At 38.2% G+C, this 24,873-nt stretch overlaps 1 protein-coding gene across 3 annotated transcripts in view; it reads left to right on the top strand.

Annotated features, from left to right (window-relative positions):
* The window catches only part of dgki (diacylglycerol kinase, iota), an 83,211-nt gene that overhangs the window by 38,224 nt on the left and 20,114 nt on the right, over window positions 1-24,873 (top strand). For 2 of the 3 annotated variants that reach the window (XM_066667976.1, XM_066667974.1), the window contains exons 2-19: window positions 2,146-2,254; window positions 5,206-5,301; window positions 6,315-6,389; window positions 6,732-6,788; window positions 6,939-7,004; window positions 7,906-7,974; window positions 8,072-8,188; window positions 11,188-11,262; window positions 12,250-12,345; window positions 12,505-12,587; window positions 16,694-16,754; window positions 17,686-17,799; window positions 19,457-19,582; window positions 19,694-19,772; window positions 20,986-21,041; window positions 21,167-21,229; window positions 21,480-21,553; window positions 24,472-24,583. In XM_066667976.1, the coding sequence (XP_066524073.1) occupies window positions 2,146-2,254; window positions 5,206-5,301; window positions 6,315-6,389; window positions 6,732-6,788; window positions 6,939-7,004; window positions 7,906-7,974; window positions 8,072-8,188; window positions 11,188-11,262; window positions 12,250-12,345; window positions 12,505-12,587; window positions 16,694-16,754; window positions 17,686-17,799; window positions 19,457-19,582; window positions 19,694-19,772; window positions 20,986-21,041; window positions 21,167-21,229; window positions 21,480-21,553; window positions 24,472-24,583 (1,528 nt within the window). The remainder of the gene's footprint in view (window positions 1-2,145; window positions 2,255-5,205; window positions 5,302-6,314; window positions 6,390-6,731; window positions 6,789-6,938; window positions 7,005-7,905; window positions 7,975-8,071; window positions 8,189-11,187; window positions 11,263-12,249; window positions 12,346-12,504; window positions 12,588-16,693; window positions 16,755-17,685; window positions 17,800-19,456; window positions 19,583-19,693; window positions 19,773-20,985; window positions 21,042-21,166; window positions 21,230-21,479; window positions 21,554-24,471; window positions 24,584-24,873) is intronic. The other variant, XM_066667975.1, reaches the window with a different exon arrangement.

Here is a 24,873-nt window from a genome sequence, read left to right as displayed (position 1 = left end):
TAATTTTAACTGAGTGTTGAAGTTTTCAGATGGGTGTCATGTGTCCAGGATACGTCTCCCTGTCTTTCTGCCCTCTCTCACTGCCGCTCCTGCCATTGTTCCACCATGCAAAGCGAGGGGTCAGTTTAGGCTCCTGCTGCAGCAGCGCTGACGACATAGCATCAAGAGGCTCATACAATTAGCACTGGACCGGTCTGAAAGAGTGGCTTATCGGGTGACTGTCTGAAATGACCACCCTGAATCAATTCCATGTGTACATTTCCACTGGAAGAAAGCTCTTTTTGTGAAATGATCAGGCAATATACACTACGTGTCCAAAGGTTTGTAGAAACCAGAATGGGCTATTTTATGTGCCCTCACAGATGCTCAGTTGTGAGCTCTCAACTTATATAAACTCCAGTTAAACTTGAAATAAATTGGGATGTTCTGGAACACCTGCACGTGAGCCTAAGTGTCACCTGTCTCAGTGTCAAGTGTCAGCAAGAAGAACAAAGCAGAGTTGTGAAGCACGTGTTCTCTGTAGTGATGGAGCTAAATCCAATACTAAACTGCTGTGATGAGTTAGATTTGCGTTTTTGATACAAAGATTTATAAGCTTAGTAACTTGAGTGGGAATTTATAAAAGAGTGTATTTCCATACATTCATGAGGTACATCGTCTGTAAAAATATTTGCTTTTTCAGGCAGGACTTAAACCCTCTTATCAATTATGTTTCAGGGTTAGGTCAATTAAGGAATATTGCTCATTGCATCATTGTATATTGGTGCAGCATGGTGTTTCTGCTTAATCTGGGACTCCTGCTCGGAGGAAGGCAGTAGATTTACCCACTACACTATACAAAACAAAACAAGTCTATAATAATAGCCTTGTAGTTCCAGTGAAAGAACCTGTCTTTGGGCATCAGACATGTTTTGACTGATGACATTTGGGGTAATAGAGGATATTTGTGTGCACTTAACCTTACTTCTACATGTCTTTAAAGTTTGTAGTAGATTTATAGAAGAGACTGTACAGTGATGGAGCTGTGGGATGGCAGCCAGCTTTGTGAAGAGAAAGCTGGAGAGAACACACGATGCTGACTCATACAGGCACCGACTGCGAAACATGCACACACACACACACACACACACACACAAACACACACACACTGACCTAGAGCAGAAACAGTGCTGCTCGTGTCTGCTGTTCAATACCATATGAGGCAGAGTCTCTCTCACACGCAGGGAATGATGGGAGTTTCCTGGCCAAGCAGACTGGTCAACAGATTGGTGTGGATCAGTTTGTTTTTGGCAGAAGCTGAAGGAGCTCCTTGCGCGTGCATGTGTGCTGGTTTGAAAAGGTTTATGCTCTTCTTTATCCACTTATCCACAATATTCGGGGGCTTATTCTGAGGCTTTGTATGGAAATGGAAATGTGGTCCATTTCTACGGTCAAAAATGGCAACACTAGTCTCGTGTAAAAACATAATTTTCTTTTTGTGTTTGGATTGTGTTTCTCATGATTACACAAGTGTTCTCCCTGTGTCCGCGTGGGTTTCCTCTGGGTGCTCTGGTTTCCTCCCACGGTCCAAAAACACACATTGGTAGGTGGATTGGCGACTTAAAAGTGTCCGTAGGTGTGAGTGTGTGAGTGTGTGTGTTGCCCTGTGAAGGACTGGCGCCCCCTCCAGGGTGTATTCTCACCTTGCGCCTAATGATTCCAAGTAGGCTCTGGACCCACCGCAAACCTGAATTGGATAAGCGGTTATAGATAGTGAATGAATGGCTACACAAGTAATCTCTTTAACCTCTTAATATCTTCTTATTCATTATACATTTTGCCACAGAGCCTTTATATATTTTAACTAAGTCTTCAACATCTCTGATTTTAATTACCCAGTGCCAGCACTACATGGAGTTAATATATGCATATCATATAAAGATCTGAGGTCTGTTGCTGTGGTCTAATATTTGAATTATTGGTACTTGATATTTCTTCATTCATTTGCCAGGTGTAAAGCAGAACAGGGATGATTGATTTAGAGGATTTCCAGAAGATTGTCTAATAAAAGTTTCTGTACTGAAAGTTCTTTGCATGTGTGTGTGTGTGTGTGTGTGTGTGTGTGTGTGTGTGTGTTTGTGTGTGTGTGTGTGTGTGTGCTTGTAGGAAAGCCATCTCCCGCTCAGGCCTGCAGCACCTGGCCCCAGTCCAGCCCACCTCACCCGCCCTGACCAACGGACCGGGCAAAGAGCTGCATGCCACCGTCGACTGGACTGTGAGTCACAAACACACAGACACACCCACACACATGTACAAGCACACTCCACTTCACTTTTTTTACACCTCCACATCCCACACACTCAGTACTAGCACACTGATTCAGCGAAGAGCTTGCCCTCACTAACACAATTCTTACAGTACTCAGTACACTCATCTACACACTAACAACCACTGACAGAGTGAATTTACTTCATTCAGATACATCATTCCAGTAAATATAAAATGGATTACCTCTACATCAAATTTCCCAGCTTGCTTACAGTTGCTTACACAACAGTAGAAGTAGAAAAACTCATGTTGCAAAGCGTTTATCAATACATTTTGCTTACATATATTCTGGGATTACATTTTTTTAATTTGGGTGATTTAAAATGTGTCTTCCTTTATAAAAGTGGCTTAATAAAATGAATGACTGCCTATGTAAGATATATACGTTTTTAATATTATATCCATTATATAATATACCAAAGTAATGGAAGTGCTTTATAATTGCTGTAATAAGATAACTTGTATATGTGTTCATTTATAGAAGAAGGAAAAATGTTCAACTCTTCAAACCAAAACTCTAAACATGTTACTGATGTAAGCAAATGTGGTATTAGGAGTCTTGCCCAATGACTCTCACTGGTGCTCTTGCTGCTTGCTTGAGCCAAGAGATGAACCTTTATCTATCAAAGCAGTACTGGTCTTGTCATGCCTTGCCAACCATTATGTATTTGTACAGATTCTTAATATGTGTACAGAGAAATTGGGAACAAAGCTGATTAGAATTCTTGAAATAACCCCTGATAACAATCAAAATGAGCAGTCTGAAATTTTGGTAACAGCCCCGTAAACTCATTTAAATGTGGCCCCAGAGGAGTTACAGAATCTGCATGCCCATGTTGTCTAGGGGGAAACACATGGGCACAATATGAGCTTCTGCAATTTTTCTTAGTATAAAAGATGCGTTATTGTTGGAAGCACAGTGATTTTATCAAAGTGAGTGTGTGCTATTAGTCTTAGAATAATAATGTGCTCAGAGAGTATCACTAATATATTAAAATGTGTGTGACATATCATCATTTTCAAATGCTTGTTTGTTTGTGACAAAAAAACACAAATGTATTTTCATTATTTGGAGTGCATTTTTACATATTTTAAATATGACTTGAGGAATTATGTGATTAATAGGGAACATGTTTTTGCATCAAACCATGAAGGGTTAATGTTATTTTAAAAAACAGCTCAACAAGCAAGCATTTCAAATTTTCCATTAGTCCATTTATCAAGAAATGTTCAGACACAGTTAAGGCCAGCTGGTGTTTTCAAATGGTATTACAAGGTTTTCTTATGGCAGTGTTGGTATGTTTGTGTTTGCTTTTGCATATGTTTAGAGGATGAGCACAAATCTGTTGGCTCATCTCCTAAAGACTGCTGGCACAGCAGCGGATTGGCTCATTAATGCAGGTGGGGCATGTGGAGAGGGGTGGGGCCCAGTGGGGCATTTCCTGAACGTCACTGATGCCCTTTCTCTCAAAAACACTCCAAATATGTCCAGGGCCAGTCCTAACTTAAACGCTTCAGTATGTATGTGAATTTAAAAACAAAAAAATATGCTATGTTTATTTGTGCAAACCCCAAAATGTTTTGAAGCATTTACGTGAAATGCTAGTAAACCAGAACGCAGTGATGATTAAAATCTCTTTAATTACAAAAAAGCTGCATTATATATACTGTGTGGAAGTGTTGAACACTTTAAATCCATGCAAACACTCACTGCATTTAAACTACATTATTCATTGGCATATCTTTGGACTGGGCCTTTCCTTGATGCTGCTTTTAGGCACAGGCCTGGTAACATCACCTATTTAAGATGTTTGTGGAGGATTTCACAATGTTTCTAGTCTAAAATCACCCTTTGTCCTTCTTTGGGGGCATGTTATATTTGGATTTAATAGAAAATAAGTTACTATTTACCAATAAAGTTGGTAATATTAGTAAATATGAAGTTTATTTATAATACAGGTCAAAGTGAATACACCAATTATAACATTCTGTTTTTATTTGCAAACTAACTACTACTGTGTTCTTGTATGTTTGCAAATATTATGTGTCGCTTTGTTGAAATATAGAACTATTGTAAAGTTAGGCTGTTCCTTATGTATGATTTATGGCCATAATTAGTTTGATATTTTTCTCAGACAAGTTTTTCAGCAGTTATTGGGTGCTCAGCATATGTGGGAACTTGTTAGCTAGATGGTGGTAATTGGCCATGGCTAAATTTAGAGAAATATTTGGTAAAAATCCAAAAGCCTGTTAGAAAGCACCCTAGGTGGCACCTCACCAAGCTGCTGGAAAGAAACTGTTTACACAGTTTCAAGAAAACAGGCTAATTTGGTCAAAAATACATCTTACTTTAAATAGTTGGGTTAAAGTAGACAATAGTCTCTACTCACATTTTTTAAAGAGTTCAATACTAGGTAGTTTTGTGCTTTTCTGTTTCATAGTATTCATATTCTACCTGTCATTATACATGAAAAGCCCTCATATGAGAAAATGTGCTGAGCACTTTTGCAGAGTGTTGTAAATGAACCCTCTAGATGCTAAATCAGCACTGTAGGTGTTAATTCAACTCTGGGGACATCATGAGCATCTGCATGTTATTGCTGCTGATCTCACTGAACAGATCGATCTGGTGTGTTGTTGAGAGTATGTGAAGGAGTATGCATTTTTCTTTGAGAGATTGTGTATTTGTTTTGTGAATATATGGTAAAATCTACACACTTTTCAGCCAAAACCCACAAATTATGATAATTGGGTGGTGTGATATTGCCTCTTAGGTTACCTTTTTATGTTATATAACTTTTACATTACTCGGGTATATGTTTTATATTTGAATGTCTATTTTATATCGTACAACTGGCTGAGTATGTGTAAACGGCTGAAAATGTTTGCTTTCTACAGGAGAATGCAGTGAATGGGGACCACCTGTGGCTGGAGACCAACTGTTCTGGAGACCTGTGTTATCTGGGCGAAGAGACATGCATGGTGAAGTTTGCAGTGAGTAAACCAAACATATGCAAAGATTCAGATGAATACTACACCCTATTGGTGTATCACTGTTCATGCAAGATTGTTTTCCTACTTGGCAGTGAACAGCAAAACCGTGAGCCTGCACAGATAACCTATAATTTGCAATATGAGAGAATTGCTGTAGTGTTCAGCATGTCCATCATGCTCTGTAATAAATTAAATGTTTACAAAAGGCAGATTCTAAAACAGAAATCATGTCCAGTAGTGAAGAAAAGCAGGAATATAAATCTCTAAAATCTCCGGGAGATTCAGTGCATGATTATATATCAGTGTCACAATTAGATTTCATTATTTTGTTACAATTTAGATGTCGAATACACAGATGTGACTGGATCAAAATTTAAATAGGCATTAAAAAAAAATAAAAAGACTATACTAAACACTTTACCTTTAGATGCTGTATATTATTGCAGTTAATATTTACTTTATTCTAGCATTGTTACATTCTTAGTCGATTAAATAGCAGCGATTACAGCCTTTAGTTAGGACACATCTTTGGGCCCTGTGTTTCAAGACTAGAGATGAGCAGGAGTTACGCAGAGGTGTCATTACTGTGCCTGGGCAATGACATTGCCTTTCATGAGGTAATATGCAGGCAGCTTGTACTGAAAGCCGGAGATTGCTATTAGTCTGAAGAGGATAAAGGCATAAAGGCAGGCAGGTGAAAAGGGGACTTAATGCTGGCTCATTCTCTGGCAGGCTTTTGTTGGAGCTGAGTACGCCACTCTGATGTGTTAAAGAAGTCTTTTATTACCACTCCAGGCAAGTTGGCAAATCTTTAGCCTAGGAAGTAACAAGCTTTTTAGAGCAAGCGGCAGGTGGGGAAAAGAGGCTTTTTGTAGTACAATAGACATTGTGGGTGAAGGTACAAATACAGGGAAGCAAGCAGTGGTTGAGACAAATGGATAATGCACTAATGTAAGTAAAGTATGTGTGTTTTTTCCTCTCTCGAATGTGATGTGTGATTTGGTTCTCTTAAGAAGTCAGCTCCCAGGAGGAAATGTGCAGCGTGTAAGATTGTCGTCCACACCGCCTGCATCGAGCAGCTGGACAAGGTGAATACTGATGAAGTGTTATATGTTAAATTTTGTATAATTTGCTGATATAAAAAATTAGCACAGCCTCTACAGGGATCAAACTTCAAAGAAAGGGTAGCATAGACATAGAAGACCCACTTTTGGGGCCCTGAAGAACTTTCCAAGCTATGAGACGTATGATGATGCCGAGCCTATTTAATGATAAAAGAAGATACTTATATTTAAGTTTTTCCCAATTAAAATATGTCCATATTAATAACTATTGGATAAATAAATATTTAGTAACCTTTATTTGTTCTCTACACTCTCTATTTCACCTTCCTCCTTTCTCCTTCTTGTCTGCCTTTCTCTTGTGTGCAGATCAACTTCCGTTGTAAACCAACCTTTAGAGAGGGCAGCTCCCGATGTCTTCGAGATGTATGTGCAGTGCTTCCTGTTCAAACAGCACATATACTTTGTGATATACTTCAGTTATATGTTGTATTTTATTTTGACACAATGAGGGCTTCTCTAAGAAGACTGTCATGACATGACATGACCCACTGTCTCTGTGTGTTTGTCCTACAGAATGTGTTAAGACATCACTGGGTCCACCGACGGCGGCAAGAGGGAAAGTGCCGTCAGTGTGGCAAGGTAGGTTATATCATCAACTTATCATCAACATCAGGGACTCACAAGACACCAAAACATCACCACAAACATCATATCTGCCTCAGTACAGTCAACCATGATCTCACCAGCACTATCCACAGTCTCAGCAACATAAATCTCAACCACAACCTTTGTTGTGCATCAGCATACCCAACAACAATCAAAAGTTTGTTTAAAACCATAAACGTTGCCAACACCATCAACAACTTCAGTTCCACTAACACTCTTGAACTCTCTCTACTAATGAATGCAACATTAACATTGCTTCTCCACTATTTCAACACCAACAACATCCAACTTCACAAGCAACAGCTTTGATGTGAACAAATCAATCATTATCAGCATCTTCAAAACTAAAGTTCTCACCATCAGCTTCATCAGTTTCACTGATCCCCTCCACTACCATGTTAGCATTGATTCTGTCAGCACCCTTTAACATCATGGCTATCACTGTCAACGTCTCTAACACATTCAATATCATCAGCACTCGTAACATCAACACATTTAAAGGCAATGTCTACTATTGTGGGAAACTGCTGTGCTCTAGCAAGTCTTCAGGAACCATCTTCTGAATTTTATATAAAAAAGTGTTTTTTGATTAAAATCATGAATGTCGACTTTAATACCTTAACTATGCTAATGCTAACATATTTAACTGATGTTCAACAGCATCACTTCTATCGAGACCTTTGACATTATAAACATCATAGACTCAACAAATGCAATACCCCAGACACCAGTTAATAAACAGCATCAACATGGTCAAGATTACCAGATCGGTCAATTCTAAGATCCCCATTAACACTGCCAGCTCTTTCAATACTGAATTCCAGATTGCATCATGATGAAAGTTTATTTCCCTGTTTTTCTCTTCCACTTTCAGAGTTTCCAGCAGAAGTTCTTCCACAGTAAGGAGATCATTGCCATTAGCTGCTCCTGGTGCAAGCAGGCTGTGAGTGTTATTTCAGCATAGTGTCACTTCTGGAGTGTTACTCAGAGGCTTGTGTGTAGAAGGGCTGCTGACATTGCTTTGTCCATCTTGCTTTCAGTTCCACAACAAGGTGACATGCTTCATGCTGCATCAGATCGAGGAGCCGTGTTCGCTGGGTGCCCACGCAGGGGTCATCGTGCCCCCCTCGTGGATCATCAAAGTCAGAAAACCACAGGTACAGAACAGACTATGGGTCAGTCAGCCTACTATGTTGTGTGTGTGTTTGAACATGTAAGGTTTTGAAGTATAAAGAGTTTTTTATAGAATGGAAGCACCAGTTGTGATACTTGTGAAAACACTGCTGTGCCGATACTTGCATTTCAGTGTCACACATACACACTTGCACACACAAACACAGTCCTAATTTTGTAGTGTCTCTAATTTTCTGATAGAGTTCAACTATCAAAATAATATCTTGTCAGAGGTGGTCCATTTCCACTTTTGAATGGGACAGAGGAGGCTGACATATTGTGTGGCAGGAACTTAGCACATTTGGCATCAAAATAGGGACAAATGTTTTTAAATAATTTTTTTCTCTCCCTGTGGATTAGTCAAATGTGTTATTATTAATCATATGATTTGATGCTATGATATGGTTTAAGCTAAAGCCACTAAAGTTAAACTTCCATAGTGTACCTGTAAGGCAGTGGTGGACAAAGTACACAAATCATGTACTTGAGTAAAAGTACAGATACTCAAGGTAAAATATTACTCTAGTAAAAGTAAAAGGCCTCGTTGTAGATCTCTATTTGAGTAAAAGTACAAAAGTATTTACCTTCAAATGTACTTAAATTCTGAAAGTAAAAGTACCATGACGTATTATGGCACTAATGGCCTATTATAATTTTTGTAACAAGACTCGTGTATTTAACACATTATAGGTGTCATTCTTGGTTCCCCATTCTTGGTTCTTTTAATAGAATATCATTAATTAGTCTGACACATAACACAGCAGAAATGGCCAAAGATTAAATACAATAAAGTTTATGCTTCTGTGTTGAACCTATGCTGTAGGCAGTGAGGCCTGATGTGCACCTCTCCAGAAATGTAACTCAAGTCTATGCAGACCACAATGACTGTGGTTCAAGTTGCTCAAATTGATGAATGTGGTTCAACTTGCTTAAATCAAGAAGTCCAGAAATATTAACTCCTCTACACTACACTCCCTAAATGGTGTACTTTTAAGATTTGTAAAACTAATACCACCACACCACTACAGTGCGTACCACAGGGTTGAAGAAGATGTTTGAAATTCAGCCCTGGTGATTTGGTGGTGTAATTGTAGAGTGACGCAGACGCCAACACACAAGTATAAACTTTCACAATGGCATAGGACACTTGTGCATAACAAATGCACAAGTGACAGGCTGCGGTTTTGTTTTCCTGACTTCTTGTCTGATACTCGTTTTTGTCTTTTGGACTTGTTTATCTCTCTATACTGATTTTTGGGTTTTGGAATATTTCTTCTGGTTTTGACCTCACTTCGCATATTGTGTTCAATAAACCTCCAACTGACTCTCACCCCCTCTGAGTGATTTGTGACATCTACAGATCCGTAAACAATGTATATGAATGAATAGTAGTTACTAATGACTCAAATGCAGCCAAATACTAAACAGTACAAAACATTTTATTAATTCATAACAGTTCTATGAACTGAAAGTGAATACTTGCAGTCTCAAATTCGATCAACACTTGATAAAAACAAAGTCTGCCCTTGGTTTTTTGGTTTTAAGCGAAGAAATATTTTCACTTGTTTTAGCACGACTGTGTTTGTTCGTCTCCTAGCAACGGTACCGCAGAGCTTGGGGGAGGGATTTATTCAGACACGTTACGTTTTATTCACATATAAACCAAAAAGTAACGGCAGATTTTCATAATGTAGTGGAGTAAAAGTAAGATTTTTGATTTTGAAATGTAGTGGAGTAAAAGTAAAAAGTCGATCAGAATGGAAAAAAAGTGAATTACATTTACTGCTGTAAGGTAGCTGTTTCAGATGTAATGGCAAATGAGTGTGAGTAATTCAAATGGTATTTCTGTTGTTTTGTCAACCCCTATACTAATGTTGTTTCTTAGCCTTTAGGCTGTGTGTAAAAGCCACTCCCTTTAATTGTATTCTGAGCCTAGGGAATAGTTTGGCGACAAATCAAATTTACACCTTTTTCCTTATTCCCCAAATATAGTCCATTAGCCAAGTTGTGTTTGGTGGCTTAGATTGTAGGTTTACACTGGCACAAACATATAATGGAAGTGCATAGCCATTAAATAGCATTTCCCCTGCTTCATTTTTTCTCAGCTTATCCTTATGCTATACTTTGAGTATCATAAATTGTGCATTGTGTAAAATATATCCAGACTAGTATTGTTTGGGATGTTCAGAAGATTTCTTGATGTCTATGTGTGTGTGCGTGTGTTATATGTCATGTAGGGGACTCTAATGAGAAGTGACTTTGATCTGTGTTTAGAGATGGGCTGCATGGCCTTGCTGGCTGTTATCTGCTCCACTGGCCTCAGTGTGCTGCTGTTTGATTTAGCCAAATCATCAGAGTTTATCTGTACCACAGTCTTTACCATTCTTGCTTTCCTGTTAAAAAAAAGGCTTGTTGCTCATTGCCCCCACTTTTTACATGAATATATATCTGTTCCATTCAAGACAATAGAATTGATCAAAAACTGAGTCACACCCTCATTTCCACATCCAAGTTTTAACTCTTCTGGTCTTTCACATCCGGAGCTATAAACGGAAGATGTTTGAGGGGGTGGAGCAGTGTTTTGATGAGTGACATGCCACTGTCACTTTCAATTCAGGGGTTATATGAAGGGAAGTGTCTCTCAACCTGGCAAAAAAATAAAAAATAAATCACATGGTAGCAGTAGTGACTCAGACATAAGGAAAAGGTTTCTATTCTTGATGCATGATCGGTAAAGACTGATTCATTGTAGCAGACCCATGTGTAGTTTATCTTAAATTGTTTGGGAAATTATACAAAGGAAATCCTGTAAATCCTGGTACAAAAGAGCAAGTTCAACTAATATATCTTTTTATGTGGTTTCTTTATTTAGCTGCTAAACAGTACTGAAGCAGAGGTCATATGTGTTAAGTCCCCTGTCAATAATGTTGGTTTTAGGTTTAGCTGAAGTCTAGCTGCCATCTGTCTCTCTCCTGTCTCTCAGAGTTCATTTAAAAACTCCACTCGAAGGAAAAAACGGACATCATTCAAACGGAGAACCAGCAAAAAGGGCACAGACGTGAGTAGCCACTGTGTCTCTTGTACAACGACTACAAATTCTTTATTTCCTCAATTCAAGAACTGCACACTAACCATTATCCACTGCATACGTCACTTTCTAGTGCCTGAAAATGTATAAAGGAATGTTCTGTTAATGGTTACTTTTGCAATGAAATAACAAATTTAGTAACTGTAGTGGTTAATAGGTATTTCCAGATCAGAAACAACTTAAAGACTGATAGCTACCGTCTTGTTAACAGGTTGCTAATGAGTCCAAATATTTGCTAGTTCTAGCTAGATATACTCACTATTGCTTCTATCTAATGTTAAGGCTTAGCCAGCACCAATTTTTACTTGTGGTTTTAGGACTATTTAAACCACCTGTTCTAATACTGTTTCTGATAATCTCTTTTCTGTAGCAAAGTTTATAGCCACACAAAACAGTTTCACAAAATGTGTTATGTTCAGACATGTCTAAAAACCTAAACATTATTGAGTTTATGCAGCTGATTATCTCACTGTGATTAGCATGGGGGAGTTTTTCCAATTTATGAATCTGCTTTCTGTTAGTGGCCACTTGTGTGACCAATTTGTTAGATGTAGATGGCAAATGCAAGTCAGAGATGACTGAAATACAAGTAAACTTTGTGTTGGCTTAACATTTTCTAGAATATCAGACCCTCCCTACACATCCTTGCCCACATTCAACACCAAATGGTCCTGGTATTAACAGTACACTACATATTATTGTGCTTTTTAGTGAAAACACACTACTTGCACTAAGTGCAGCTACAGAAATACTCTGCTTGAGACATGTCAGTTGGCACAGGTTGATGTGATTGGTTCTTGTGAAATACAGTTGCCTTTTCTTTATGGATCCCTTCCCCTAACTCCTACTCTCTGACATGTGTTGAAACGGCTTACAGCAGCTGTGTGTGTATCTGTGTGAGTGTGCGTGTGTGTGTATCTTAATGTGTGTTTGTACGTAATGTGTATTCTTCTGCAGGAGTTAAAATGGCGTCCGTTTATGCTGAAGCCCCTCCCTTCACCTTTAATGAAGCCTGTACTGGTGTTTGTGAACCCTAAGAGTGGGGGAAATCAGGTGGGTACAGAGTACAGACATTTACCCTCCATACATTAATGAGAGCGGAGGAGAGCGAGCTGATGGGGGTTTCCTATTTCTTTTATTGTCTCTTGATCTTAAACTCTCTCTCTCTCTCTCTCTCTCTCTCTCTCTCCCCTTTCCCCCATATCCATTCAGGGGACCAAGCTGCTGCAGATGTTCATGTGGATTTTGAATCCACGGCAGGTGTTTGATCTCTCCCAGGGAGGGCCAAGGGAAGCGTAAGTCTCTCAATAATCTCTCACACTCTCTCTCTCTCTCTCTCTCTCTCTCTCTCTCTCTCTCTCTCTCTCTCTCTCTGTGTCTGTCTTTCTTTCTATCAGTTGCTTATGTCTTGGTTTATGTTTTGGTCCTTTTCTCAGTCTTTCTTTCTTTCTTACGCTTACTCTCAATTCTCGGTTTCAGTTTTCTTACTCTGTTCTCTGTGTTCCTTGTTCTCTTTTTCTTCATACCCTGTCTTATTGATCATGCTTGCTTCATTCATTCTATCTCTAGCTGTCTCACTCAATCTTGTCTCATTCATTAGACAATCTCTCTCCCACATCCTTCTCTATCACTTTCTTTTGTTTTATATCTTATGCTTCTTCCATTTTCCAATACCACAGCATTGAATACAAGCAACATAAACATACATAACAATAAATAAAAAGAGAAATTCTCTCTCTCTCTCTCTCTCTCTCTCTCTCTCACAAACACACACACACACACACACAAACACTTTTCTCTGTTTCACTGTTTAAATCAGTGTCTTGCTTATTTGTTCCTTTAACTCACCATTCCTCTGTTGTTAAGACATTAATTAGGTAGCAACTGTAACTATGCAGCTTAGTTCAGTCTTCCAGAAGCTTCTGTGCTTTGTTGTCTGCTCTCAGATCGCTCCAGTCTCCTGCTCTTCTCTAAGGCTTAATTGAGCTGTTTGAGCTGCTCACATGGACTGTGCTGTTTGTTCAGAGCTGACAGTGGAGCTTAAGGAGAGAGAAAGAGCGAGAGAGCAAGGGAATGAGAGAGAGTGAAGTAGTCCAGAGAAAGCAGAAATAGAGTGGGAAGATATAAAGAGAGGGTGGAAGATTAAGGGTGGGAGAGACAGAGAGAGTGTGTGTGAGAGAGAGTGATAGATATAGAGGATAAGTGTAGGAGAGTGAGAGAGATCAAAGGAGTGAAAGAAAGGCAGAGAAAGAACAAGAAATAGGAGTGATCAAAAAGATCAAAGAATAGAGAGAAGTAGAGAAACAACATGAGATGGAAAGAGATATAGAAAGAGCAAGAGGAGTAGAACAGAAAAACACAGCAAAGTAAGGGAAAAGAATGAGAGGGAGGGAAACAATGGAGGAAGAAGAGAAAAAGGTAAGTGAAATAGATTGAGAAAGAAGCTAGTAGTAAGAGAGAAGTACAGAATTAAAGTAAGTAGAATGAGAATAATAGACAAGGAAATGAGGATAGATCTAAGTTTTGACAGAGAAAAAGACAAAAGAGCCATAGAGAGAGGGAGCAAAGGAAGGAGTGAGAAGAGAGAGGTAGTGCAACATTATAAGAAAATGGAGAGAGACAGAGTAAGGGAAATTGAGGATAAAAGAGAGAAAGTGATAAAAAGCGAGGAGTCAAGAAGGGCAGAACGCAGCTGGGTGGTTGCAGGGTTACCGCTGAGCTGTGTCTGACAGAACTGTGATTAAAGTCCCTCTGCCTACAAACACACACACACACACACACACACACACACACATACACACAATGGGCTTTATGCAGTAGCAGAGAGCAACACACTGATCATCCTCTGGCTTCTGTGTAAAGAAGAAGCCTAGAGTCTTCCAGAATAATCTGTTATCAAATATATCAAATATACACTTTATACCTTGCCCTTTCACAGTGGGTATGCTTTGAATTAAAATGGAATTCAACTGAAATTCTGCACAGTTAAATAATATAGTGGTCGGTTCTATTGAAACTGTCCATTCAGAATTGTTCACAGTGGTGCTGATAGGAACCAGAATCTATTTGCCAAAGCATTATAAAGGATTGTTGATTGTTAAGTGTAGGGATGCCATTAAGCAATCAGGAGCATTGTGTAATAATGTAGTTATTAATGAAAACATTTTTGTTTTAATTAAAATCTTTATTGTTCATTTCTGGAACTGGCCCTATTTTATTTAACTTTTCCCCCATTACACCCCCAATAATAAGAATGTCCCTCTGGGATCAGTAAAGTATCTATCTACAAATTAGTGACATTAGATGCAACAAGCTCTTGATATGTACAGTGTTGTGAAGACTGTTTCCATTATACGATAATGGCTGGGAACTTCCACAGTTGGGATTGTTTATGTATTGGCAGTGTTGATTTAAGAGCAGCAGCCTGATCTATGGTGTCAGATCCAATTCTAAATTAGCGAGCGGAGAATATAATTTTGTTTGAGGAAAAAAACAAGTCAAGCAACGAATAGTGCTCTCGCAAACGGGAAAATATTTCCTGGTAAGATACACTTTAATAATAATACACTTTAAGTAAAAAATCCACCTTGTTCGGGGACAGTCAAGACTGGTATACTCACTTCTCTCGGGTTCTCCCTGCAGTCCGCTTTACTTGGGTTGACATCACAGATTGATTGTTAAATATTTCCAGATCACAGACATTTTGAGCAGTCTGTTCATTAGCGCCGCAACGTGTACTAAGCACAAGGTATTGGATGTTGGTATCAGAGCCTCTTCTTTAGTTATGTAGTTACGTAGCTCCATATACAACAGACTGAGGCATTATGTATTCTTTATGGCATTAACATTTTCAGCAGTTGGTGCTACAGTAGCTCTTCTGTGAAATTGGATGAGATGGACTAGCCTTCACCTCCACTGTTGCCAGTTCAATGGCTTTCAAAGTTAAAACACACACAAAGAATGGCGACTGCAGAGAACTATCCTGAATCTCTTTTTGGCCATTTATAAATCCATGGACACATTGTTTTGGTCCTGAAAAGAGGACATGTCTGGGAAAAAGAGGATGAATAATATCCTCTTTTGGCAGGTACTAACGAACGCATGCTGTGAACACCCCACAAGACCAAAACTGATTTGGAAATGTGTTTACCCATTTATCAAGCCATCACAATTTGTCAAACCTTGTCAAATTCACGCATATCTTCATGCATGGATATTGTTCCTGCTTTGAACACATCAACTTCCAGACCTGACTTCAAACACACTGCCTGATATATCCTAACTTTTGATAATGACCTTTGTAATGAGATAATCAATGTTATTTACTTGTCAGTGGTTTTAATGTTGTGGATAATAGGTACCCAAAATCATTGTGCGCAAGGCAGGAATACATCCTGGAGGGGACATGGGGTAAACAAACCAAACTCAGTCACCCAGAGTGGGGCTCGAATCCTCAACCCCAGGACCCTGGAGCTGTGTGACTGCGAAACTACCTGCTGCGCCACCGTGCCACCCTTATACAATATTTTAAAATCCATTTATTCTGTAATAGTAACTGCACAGTTTTGTAAGTCAACATTTGAAAGAAAACATTTTATAATTAAACCAAATATCACAATTATAACTAATGAATAATAACAAAGGATTTCCTGTCATTTTGGACATTCATTAATTAATTAACTAATTCACACTAATTCATTAATTAACATTCAACTTTCATTCATTAATTTATTTGTTTATTTATTTGAATGCATATATGAAGGAATGAACGAACAATAGATGAATGTAGATATTGCAACCTCTGCTTCCCATCACCACCACTGTAAAGAAGTTCAGACCTGTCCATTTCTCTGCATTTCTCTCTACACTTCTCTGTTATAACTTGAATAATTCTTTAATATAGAAAATAATGATTTGACACATAAAGATTTTGTTTAAATAAACCATCTGTTTAATATACCTTTGGTTGTATTTAGCTTCAGCGTATTGTGTAATGATTTTTTTTGGTCAGCAGCCAATAATAAAATACCTTTGGCTCAAGGGTGGTTTAGATTTGCAGAATATTTGCTAGACTGAAACAACCTTTGCTAGACTTGAAACAGTTTTAATTTACAAATGTTAAAGGAAGCTTACTTTTTTAAATTTGTATAATGAAAGTCTGTGAGGTTTTTTGGTGTTTTCTCTCCATGTCTGCGTGGGATTCCTCCAAGCACTCTGACTTCCTCCAAGAATAAAAAAACATGTCTGTAGGTTGATTGGCTATGTAAAATGGCCCACGCTTGAGTGTGTGAGTGACTGGGTGAGTGTGTAATGCTTCTATAAACTCAAAACAGGCTTTCATAGATGATTAGTTGGTATGCAAGCATCAAGATCTTATTTTGCTCCTCCTCTTCCCTACCAGGTTGGAGTTGTACAGGAAAGTGCCAAATCTTCGGATCCTTGCCTGTGGAGGTGATGGGACGGTAAGTCAAAATACAGCTGTGTGTCTCTGCATTTTGCCGTTTAAATGTCTGGAATACACCTCCCCATCTTGTGATATGTAACGAATAGCAAGCACGGAATTTAAAATTGTGATGGTAATTTGTTTAAATGGTTTCATTTACGTTGAGCTATTTTGAGATAAGTTAAAATATGTGCGGTAAGATACGTTCTGATATTTTGAAATATAATGACATATTTGTATTTATGATGACATACATTGGATTATGTTGATCATTTTTGAGATACGTTGCATATGCTAATATGTGTTAAACTGGTATATGTTTATATGTGTGGAGGCAATTTAGTATATTTTTAAATATGCTGGTATGTACTGATACACAGGGATATGGCCATTTGTGAAGGTCTAGAGACATGCAGACATATGCTGGGATATGTAGGTTACATGGAGACCCTTTTTCACACATGGCGTTAATATATGTCCTAAGTGACTGAATCATAAGTGGCCAGTAGAGGTTGGAACTGGGTAAAATACATCTTGGAAATGCATTACAATCCTTTTACTTAAACCCACCTTCAGGGATGTATTGGGCAACAGCATATTTGTAGTGTAAGCCATGAAGTGTTCTGATGTGGTCTTGACTGAATATTTTGTTGTGACAGAAACCAGTATCTAAAAATAGTTAGTGGGTACATGGCGTTATGTTTTGGCAGTCCCTTGTCATTAGATCACCCAGAATGCAAGGTAATGCCAAGTGTCTAAGATGTTGGGACATGTTGAGCTATATTTTAAACTTTGGGATATTTTTAGATATGTTGGGGTATGCTGTTGAAGAAGGCTTTTGTTAAATTTTGGAGCAGTGCCTTAAAAAAAAGTGATGCTTCCATTGCTGAAGTTTGATGTTACCACTGTGTACCATGCAGCTCAGCATGTGTTTGTGTTTCTTTCTCTAGGTGGGCTGGATCCTTTCTGCTCTGGATGAACTTCAGATGAACCCACAGCCTCCTGTGGCAGTGCTTCCTCTTGGCACAGGAAATGACCTCGCCAGGACACTAAACTGGGGTGGAGTGAGTCATCTTTATTCTACCCTCACATCATAGGAAGTACAAGACATTAATAATTCTCTTTCTTGCTATTAATTATTTTTAAAAGGGGAGACATACAGACATCACACAGTTTAGTACAATGGTATTGATTGCAAACTACTCCATTATTTAATATGCACACAATTTAGCCTGGAGTTTCCAATTTTACATTTACATATAATGTTTGCATGTCATTGTTATATATTTTTACATTTTTAACATGTTTGGCTTCTAGTAATAAACACATTAACACACTATGTATATTTTGTGACATCACATTAACCAAATTCAGCGTATTCATTATATTTGCAGCTTATTTAGTTTCCTTATACAGACTGTAGAGTTTGGGTAGGTGAAACATGGACAATGTGCTTCCTTTTATTCTCTATTTCAAAAACAACATACTACATTTCCTTCCATGATATGCAGTATATTATTATTAACACTGCTGTAATATAATTTGTATATCAAATCACAGAGGCACTCATATGGTACTATTTATCTACATCACTGCATACAGATTTTTACCTCCTGAGCACAGACGTCTGCACCTGTTTCTTGCACACTGAGACTCTGAGCTAGAATATAATGACAATGTGTTGCTAATGCTTATTAGCAAGCCTTTTATTTTGTGTGGAGATAAAAATATTCCACGTAGATTTTCCCAAACCTCCGTAGTGGCAGATTATTTAAAAAGCAGACTGGGGTTGAGAGAGGGAAGAAGAAGTAGATAGAGGAGGTAAAGGGAAGGTGGGGGAGGGGTGCTAAGTCTTGCAGCACGAGCTGGGGGGAGGGGGTGTTGTTATTAACGATGATTATGTTCGCTAATGAATGCTGCGTTAAATCCGTGTGGAAATTGCATTCTGATGTTGTTCAGGGGGGTGTGATGAATAAAAGAACATTTGTTTCTTTCTGAATATTGTAAATGGGACGCAGAGACATGAGGAGCAGCTGCTGGGACAGGATTGGTTTGTTTACTAGTTTGCATGTTGGTTATATATGAAAACAAATACCACTCAGCTTATGGTTTAGTGTGATTTATGGGATTTGAAGAGGGTAGCATTATTTGTAAGACTTGGTTTTTGGGTTGAATGCTAAGTAAGTGGGTAAATAAAATAAAAATAACATCCATGGTTATTTTATTCTCAACACACGCTTTCACTGCAGCTTACTTCGGGGAACTAGCTATGACCTTGCAGATCCGGAGTCTCACACTCCATCCTTCTTCCTCCCTCAATCTCTCTTTCGATCTCACTGAATCCTTTACGCTACAGTTGAAACGTTGTTAGCCCCCCTCCAGGGTGTGTTCCTGTCTTGCGCCCTGTGATTCTGAGTAGGCTCCTGACACACCGCGACCCTGAACTGGACAAGCGGTTACAGACAATGAAAGAATTAATGAGTTAAATGCTGTTATTGGCAAAGTAATGGCTGCAACTTGTTTTCAGTCTATCCCTTGTTGTATATTAGAATAGATGCTGTAATCATCTCAATTCATTCATTCAAGAGCTCTTTTTTATCCCTTGAGAAATAAGCCCTTGTGGGTCAATGTAATTGCATGTAATGACTATTAAGGCTTTAAAGAGGGATTCCACTCAATACATACCTTCTCTCCTGCTTTTTTTCTACCTTTCTCTCCCAGGGTTATACAGATGAGCCAGTGTCTAAGATCTTGTGCCATGTAGAGGACGGGACAGTGGTCCAGCTGGACCGTTGGAATCTGCAAGTGGAGTGGTCACCTGCAGAGCCCGAAGAGGGCACACAAAAGGTGAGGACAGTTATTCAGGGGTCATAAAATCTTAAAACCATATAGATTAAACCTAAGTGGAAATGTTAAGCTCATTATTGAAATACAGGTGTTTTACCCTTCTTCTTACAGCTTCCTCTGAATGTGTTCAATAACTACTTCAGCCTTGGCTTTGATGCACATGTCACACTCGAGTTCCATGAATCCAGAGGTCAGTTGTAAGATGTAATTTATTTAATATTATAGTGGTACATTGCAATTGACATTTTAGTTATGGAAGCTTATAGGCAAGGCTTTATTTGTGAACGATTAGGTCATGAGTAAAGGTGGAGTCAGCAGCTGTGCGTGGAAGTTGGTATGTTGCTCCTTAGGCAACAACCCATTTTGCTCCTTCTGAATCTGAGGTTCAGCTACAGGATCAAATCTCCTCTTCAGCACCCAGGCTTTCTAGGAATTTCCTTGGAGGTTGAGGAGCATAATTTTTCCATAATTGGTACACACCCTGTGGTCTCCTTTTCTACAATTGGGGATCACTGACACAGGTCACCAGTTTCTAGGCTTTAAGCTTGTTTCCCATGAAACACCTAAGAGGTGAGTGATACACCCTCTCCATCGCTTCCATGTCTCTGCCCGCAACTCACCAACCACGGCAGCCTTGCCACTACGAAGATTTTTGATCACCTCAGTGACTTATGTCTCTGTGATGGGCTCAAAACAGCTAGAACCTTCAGGAAGAGGTTCCTGATCGAAAGCACAGTGCCTCTTCCACCAGTCATCTATATCCCCAGAAGAGGTCAATACTTTCCTTCTCCTGTTTGCTTAAAAAAACATGAACAAGACCCCAGCTCCTCCCCTTGAGCTGTGGAATAGTTTGCCAGAACATCTTTGAGCATGTCCAGAAGTCTTTTTCCATGACCTCTCCAAATTTCATTCATGTTTAAGCTTTAGCTTGTGCAACAGTTCTTCTGGCCTGTCGATAACTTTCAGATCAATCTGGAGCAGCCTTCAACAGCAAGGGCTAGGGAAAAGATTTTATTAGCTGCTTTTTTGATTAAGGTTTGATTCTCTTTGGACTCAATATTTCTGCCCTGTTGTTAAATATGCAGGTGGAAGTTGAACTTGTCACAGATTGCAGCCTCTGTCAGATGTTCGCAGGATTGTTGCATCAATTTATTTATTTATCTAAGTGTGGGGGTCTGATCTGAATTCAGTCTGGGAGGTGCTCCCAATCTGACATTTATCTGACTTCTTCCAACATGAATTAAGCCTTACTTATATTCAAAATAGATAAATGTATGGTGCTTAACTACAACAGCCATTGTGAAGCCTAAATTTGGTCAGAATTTGGAACAATATTAAGTGGCTCTGTCTAAGGTGTATTCTACTGCAGCTCAGTTTCTGTCTGCATTTCTGTTACTGTGCAGAGGCTAACCCCGAGAAATTCAACAGCCGCTTCCGCAACAAGATGTTCTATGCAGGGGTGAGTAGAACTGCAGTCTTGAGTGACAGCCTGAGAAACTCTATAGAAAGGGAGAGTTTGTTAGAGACAAGTAGAGAAAGAAAATGACTGTGTATGTGTGTGTGTCTGTTTTGCTGTCCCCTCAGGCTGCCTTCTCCGACTTCCTGCAGAGGAGCTCCAGGGACCTGTCCAAGCACGTCAAAGTGGTGGTGAGTGGTCCAGGCCCGCCCGGAGCTACTGGTCTGAGTGGGCAAGGGCGCTGATTTTTGACGTGCCCTGTCCATTCCATTAGCACTTGCAGTAATGAAGGGCACCATCAGTGCCTCCAAATACACTGCTAATCTTACCCAAGTGTGACATTTCCCCTGCAAGAATGCTCCTCAAAAATGTAGACTCTTTCTCTGCTTTTTTGTCCTGGTTCTCTTCTTCTTTCTGCATCCTTCTGGTGGGACTGTGAAGTGTGATGGGACAGATCTCACTGCCAAGATCCAGGAACTGAAGTTCCAGTGCATAGTCTTCTTAAATATTCCAAGGTGTGTTTAACATTATATTGGAAGTGGTGCAAATTATTTAGTTTCTCTTTACACTGATATAATTTAGAACTTTAACAATATGTTAACCTTCTCTTTTATAGTATCTCTCTGTTTGTTTTCATTATTTTATAGTATCTCTATTTAGCTTTATTTTTTTTCCTATCATACTTTGAAAATGCCAGTGGTCCTTTACATTGGGTCAGTATCGTGGACAGTTTATTCATTAGGACGATCAATAAACCACCAAAAGGGAAGGGAGGAAAATCCCCTATTCTAGGTGTCAAGAGAGTTTGTCCTGCCTGTGAATATCATAGTCTATGCAGTGTCAAGTGTGTTTCTGTATAGTACCGCCTCTTTTAGCTGATTTCAGTATGGGGGGAAAATTGGATTGGTCTGTTAGACTGTCATATGTAGAGGCTGCAGTGTGATCTCTGTTGGTTCAGGGAGGTGAGCAGTTGTTTAGATGGCTATTGAAAAAATAACCCAAGCCATCATTGCAACCAAAGTGTTTTGAGAGTAGCTCTCACTGGTCAATATTTTTGATGAATGGACTGATGAAAATAATCAAAACATGGAACTGTATTTAATTTAGAAAGTTTTTTCCTATAATCTTAACAGTTTGGAGACATTGACAATGTGTAAAATTGTCATGAATGACATAAATTCTCAATAGATGTAATGTTACTGCTGGGTCTTTGTGCCTGTCACCAGCCCTGTTCACACTCTGTATTATCATCTGTCTGAAGTGATCTTATCATAAGTGGACAGCAGTTTACAGCACACATTTTGTTCTTTATTTAAAGAGACAAATGGAAAATAAATATACAGAGAATTTAACAATTTTAATATTAGTAATAATAATAATAATAATAATAATAACAATGTTAATAATAACAGAAAAAGTAGCCCTCAACCAAACCCTTTCACATTCCTCTTCACTTAGTAATTTATGAAGTACATGTCAAAAATTATAAACAAGCAATGGTAGGCATACAACGAAGGGTGAACCTTTTCCAAATCGCTCAGTATCAGGTGAAAAAAGAAAAAGTACCTGGGAGGGTTTGACTGCAGTTTGTTGGTGGAATATTGATATGTTGAGGACCAAGGTTTAGATATTTTTGACTTAGTGTTACAATTATATTGAGATAGACCAAGAGCTGATGGTTAATCATTAGACTAGAAAGAAATCGGGTTGTAAGTCTGTAAGAAAGCAACCCATTTTGATCAGGACATGACAAATTTGTTCATTTGAAGCCTTAGTAGAAACGTAATTTTTCCATTATATAATATATTTTTTATTTATTCAATCTATCCAATATTCTCCTGTTGGAGAGTCAGTATGAAGCCAGGGCCTGGTAGTTGATTTCTTATTAACCTGAACTCAAATCCACATAGATATATTTGTCTAATTCACCAGAATGTATTCTCCTAATTGTATTTCATAATATTGGAAAGTTATTTCAGCCTATAAGGGGGATTGTTTGAGTGTTTTTGTGTCACTAATATGTAGTGATTATTCTTTTAATTTTGTGTGATTAAAACAGTGATATGTTTGAAGGTGTATATAAAATTTGATTATACAATGTAAACATTTCCCTCAAGAATTGAATATCTTTGAGTTGTCCTTTTTCTGGTAACAAAATGAATGTTATCACTTCTTTAGTGATCTTTGTTTTAAACCTTTGACCTCATTAGGTGTAAAATCTGCATAAGCACACCATTTTATCATTCTAAACTATGCATTTTATACATCTCACTAACTGAATCTATCTAATGGGTTTTTGACTTGTATGGTTAAAAGTTAATATTTCAGTTTTTTTGAACCTTAAATAATAATAAATAGCTCAATTAGTTTAGGAACTGAATTGCCTGAGTCATTCAAATAGAGCAGTATTCAGTACATATGTGTTGCTCCCGATGCATGAAGACACCTTTAATGATTTCTGTTTGTCTTTTCCACTGTGCATGGTCTAGTACCACATTCCAATATAATAGTGCCTGACAAATACTCATTTATAGTTATCCATGCTATTGGACTATAGTATTAACTACAAATTTGTAATACAATGATTGTAATACCCAGAACTTACAAGTTCCAGCTCAGTAATATCATATTTTCTGCATACTATGAATGCCTACAAATTATGTTGAATAAGACTTTGTTTCTTATGTTATCATGGGTTTGCTAAATCCTGTCTGATTGCTGTGTATTAGCTGAGGAAGAACTTTTCAGTTCGTCTTCCAGTTGCATATAAATTACTGTCTATGTTTAGTAGTAAAATCAGCCTATATGGCCCACGCTTTGTTTTTCTTTTCCTTCATCTGTAATAAAAGACGTAGTATCCTCTGTATGTTTGGCAGTAATTTAGATCAGAAAATCTTATACCAGTGAGATAAGAAACCAGGGTCAGGTAACTTATTTGCTTTGAGTCTTGGTTTTGGCTTATTTAGCTCTTCTTCTATTATTTCTGCTGTCAATTTCTTTATTTTGATCATCTGACAGTAGACAAGTGGAGAGGCACTAGTAATCTCTTTTTTGTTGATTGCCTTCCTGGTGGGCCTGAGAATAAAGTAAATGTTGTAAAACGTTATTTTTTTGAGTCTTTTTAATTTTATTCCAATTATATAATACATTTCTGGAAACTACATTTTCACTTTGATTATTGTATTATCTGTTGACTGGTGACTGAGGGCATTTGCATGAGACAGCTTATGAGCAGATTCTATGGTTGTACGAAGGGTACAGGACATATATCTATAATCTACAATTGTTATTTGTATATGTATATGTAGTTAATTTTAAATTAACCAATTTAGAAAGAAATCACAAATTGATGTCCCTTGACAATTTTATGGTCATCACTGTGACTTGTTGTCTTGTCACACTTTCTCACACGCACATTACTCCTCTTTCTCAGGTACTGTGCAGGGACCATGCCTTGGGGCAACACAGGTGACCACAGAGACTTTGAACCTCAGAGGCATGATGACGGATACATTGAGGTCATCGGATTCACAATGGCTTCACTGGTACGCAACTTCACTATAGATACATGTAATGCTTTATGTTAGTGTAATAATACATAATACTTACAAACCCTGTTTAGTTTTTACATAAAATGACTGTTTGTTAATACTTTGCATACACAATGTAATAATCAGCTTCATGTTTAGGAGCAGGTTTTGCTAAATCCAACTTATATTTTGAAAATACTGGCACTGTAACAAAGTTAAGTGAAGATAAGTTATTCCAAAGGTAGGGTATTTGTTAGCTTTTATTCAGTTTTTGCCAAATAAATTATGATTTATTTATTGTCAGT

This window comes from Hoplias malabaricus, chromosome 4, assembly GCF_029633855.1.
Source record: "Hoplias malabaricus isolate fHopMal1 chromosome 4, fHopMal1.hap1, whole genome shotgun sequence".
Classification (NCBI taxonomy): domain Eukaryota; kingdom Metazoa; phylum Chordata; class Actinopteri; order Characiformes; family Erythrinidae; genus Hoplias; species Hoplias malabaricus.
The sequence above is the reverse complement of the archived record's forward strand: the minus strand, read 5'-3'. Positions and strand labels throughout refer to the sequence as shown.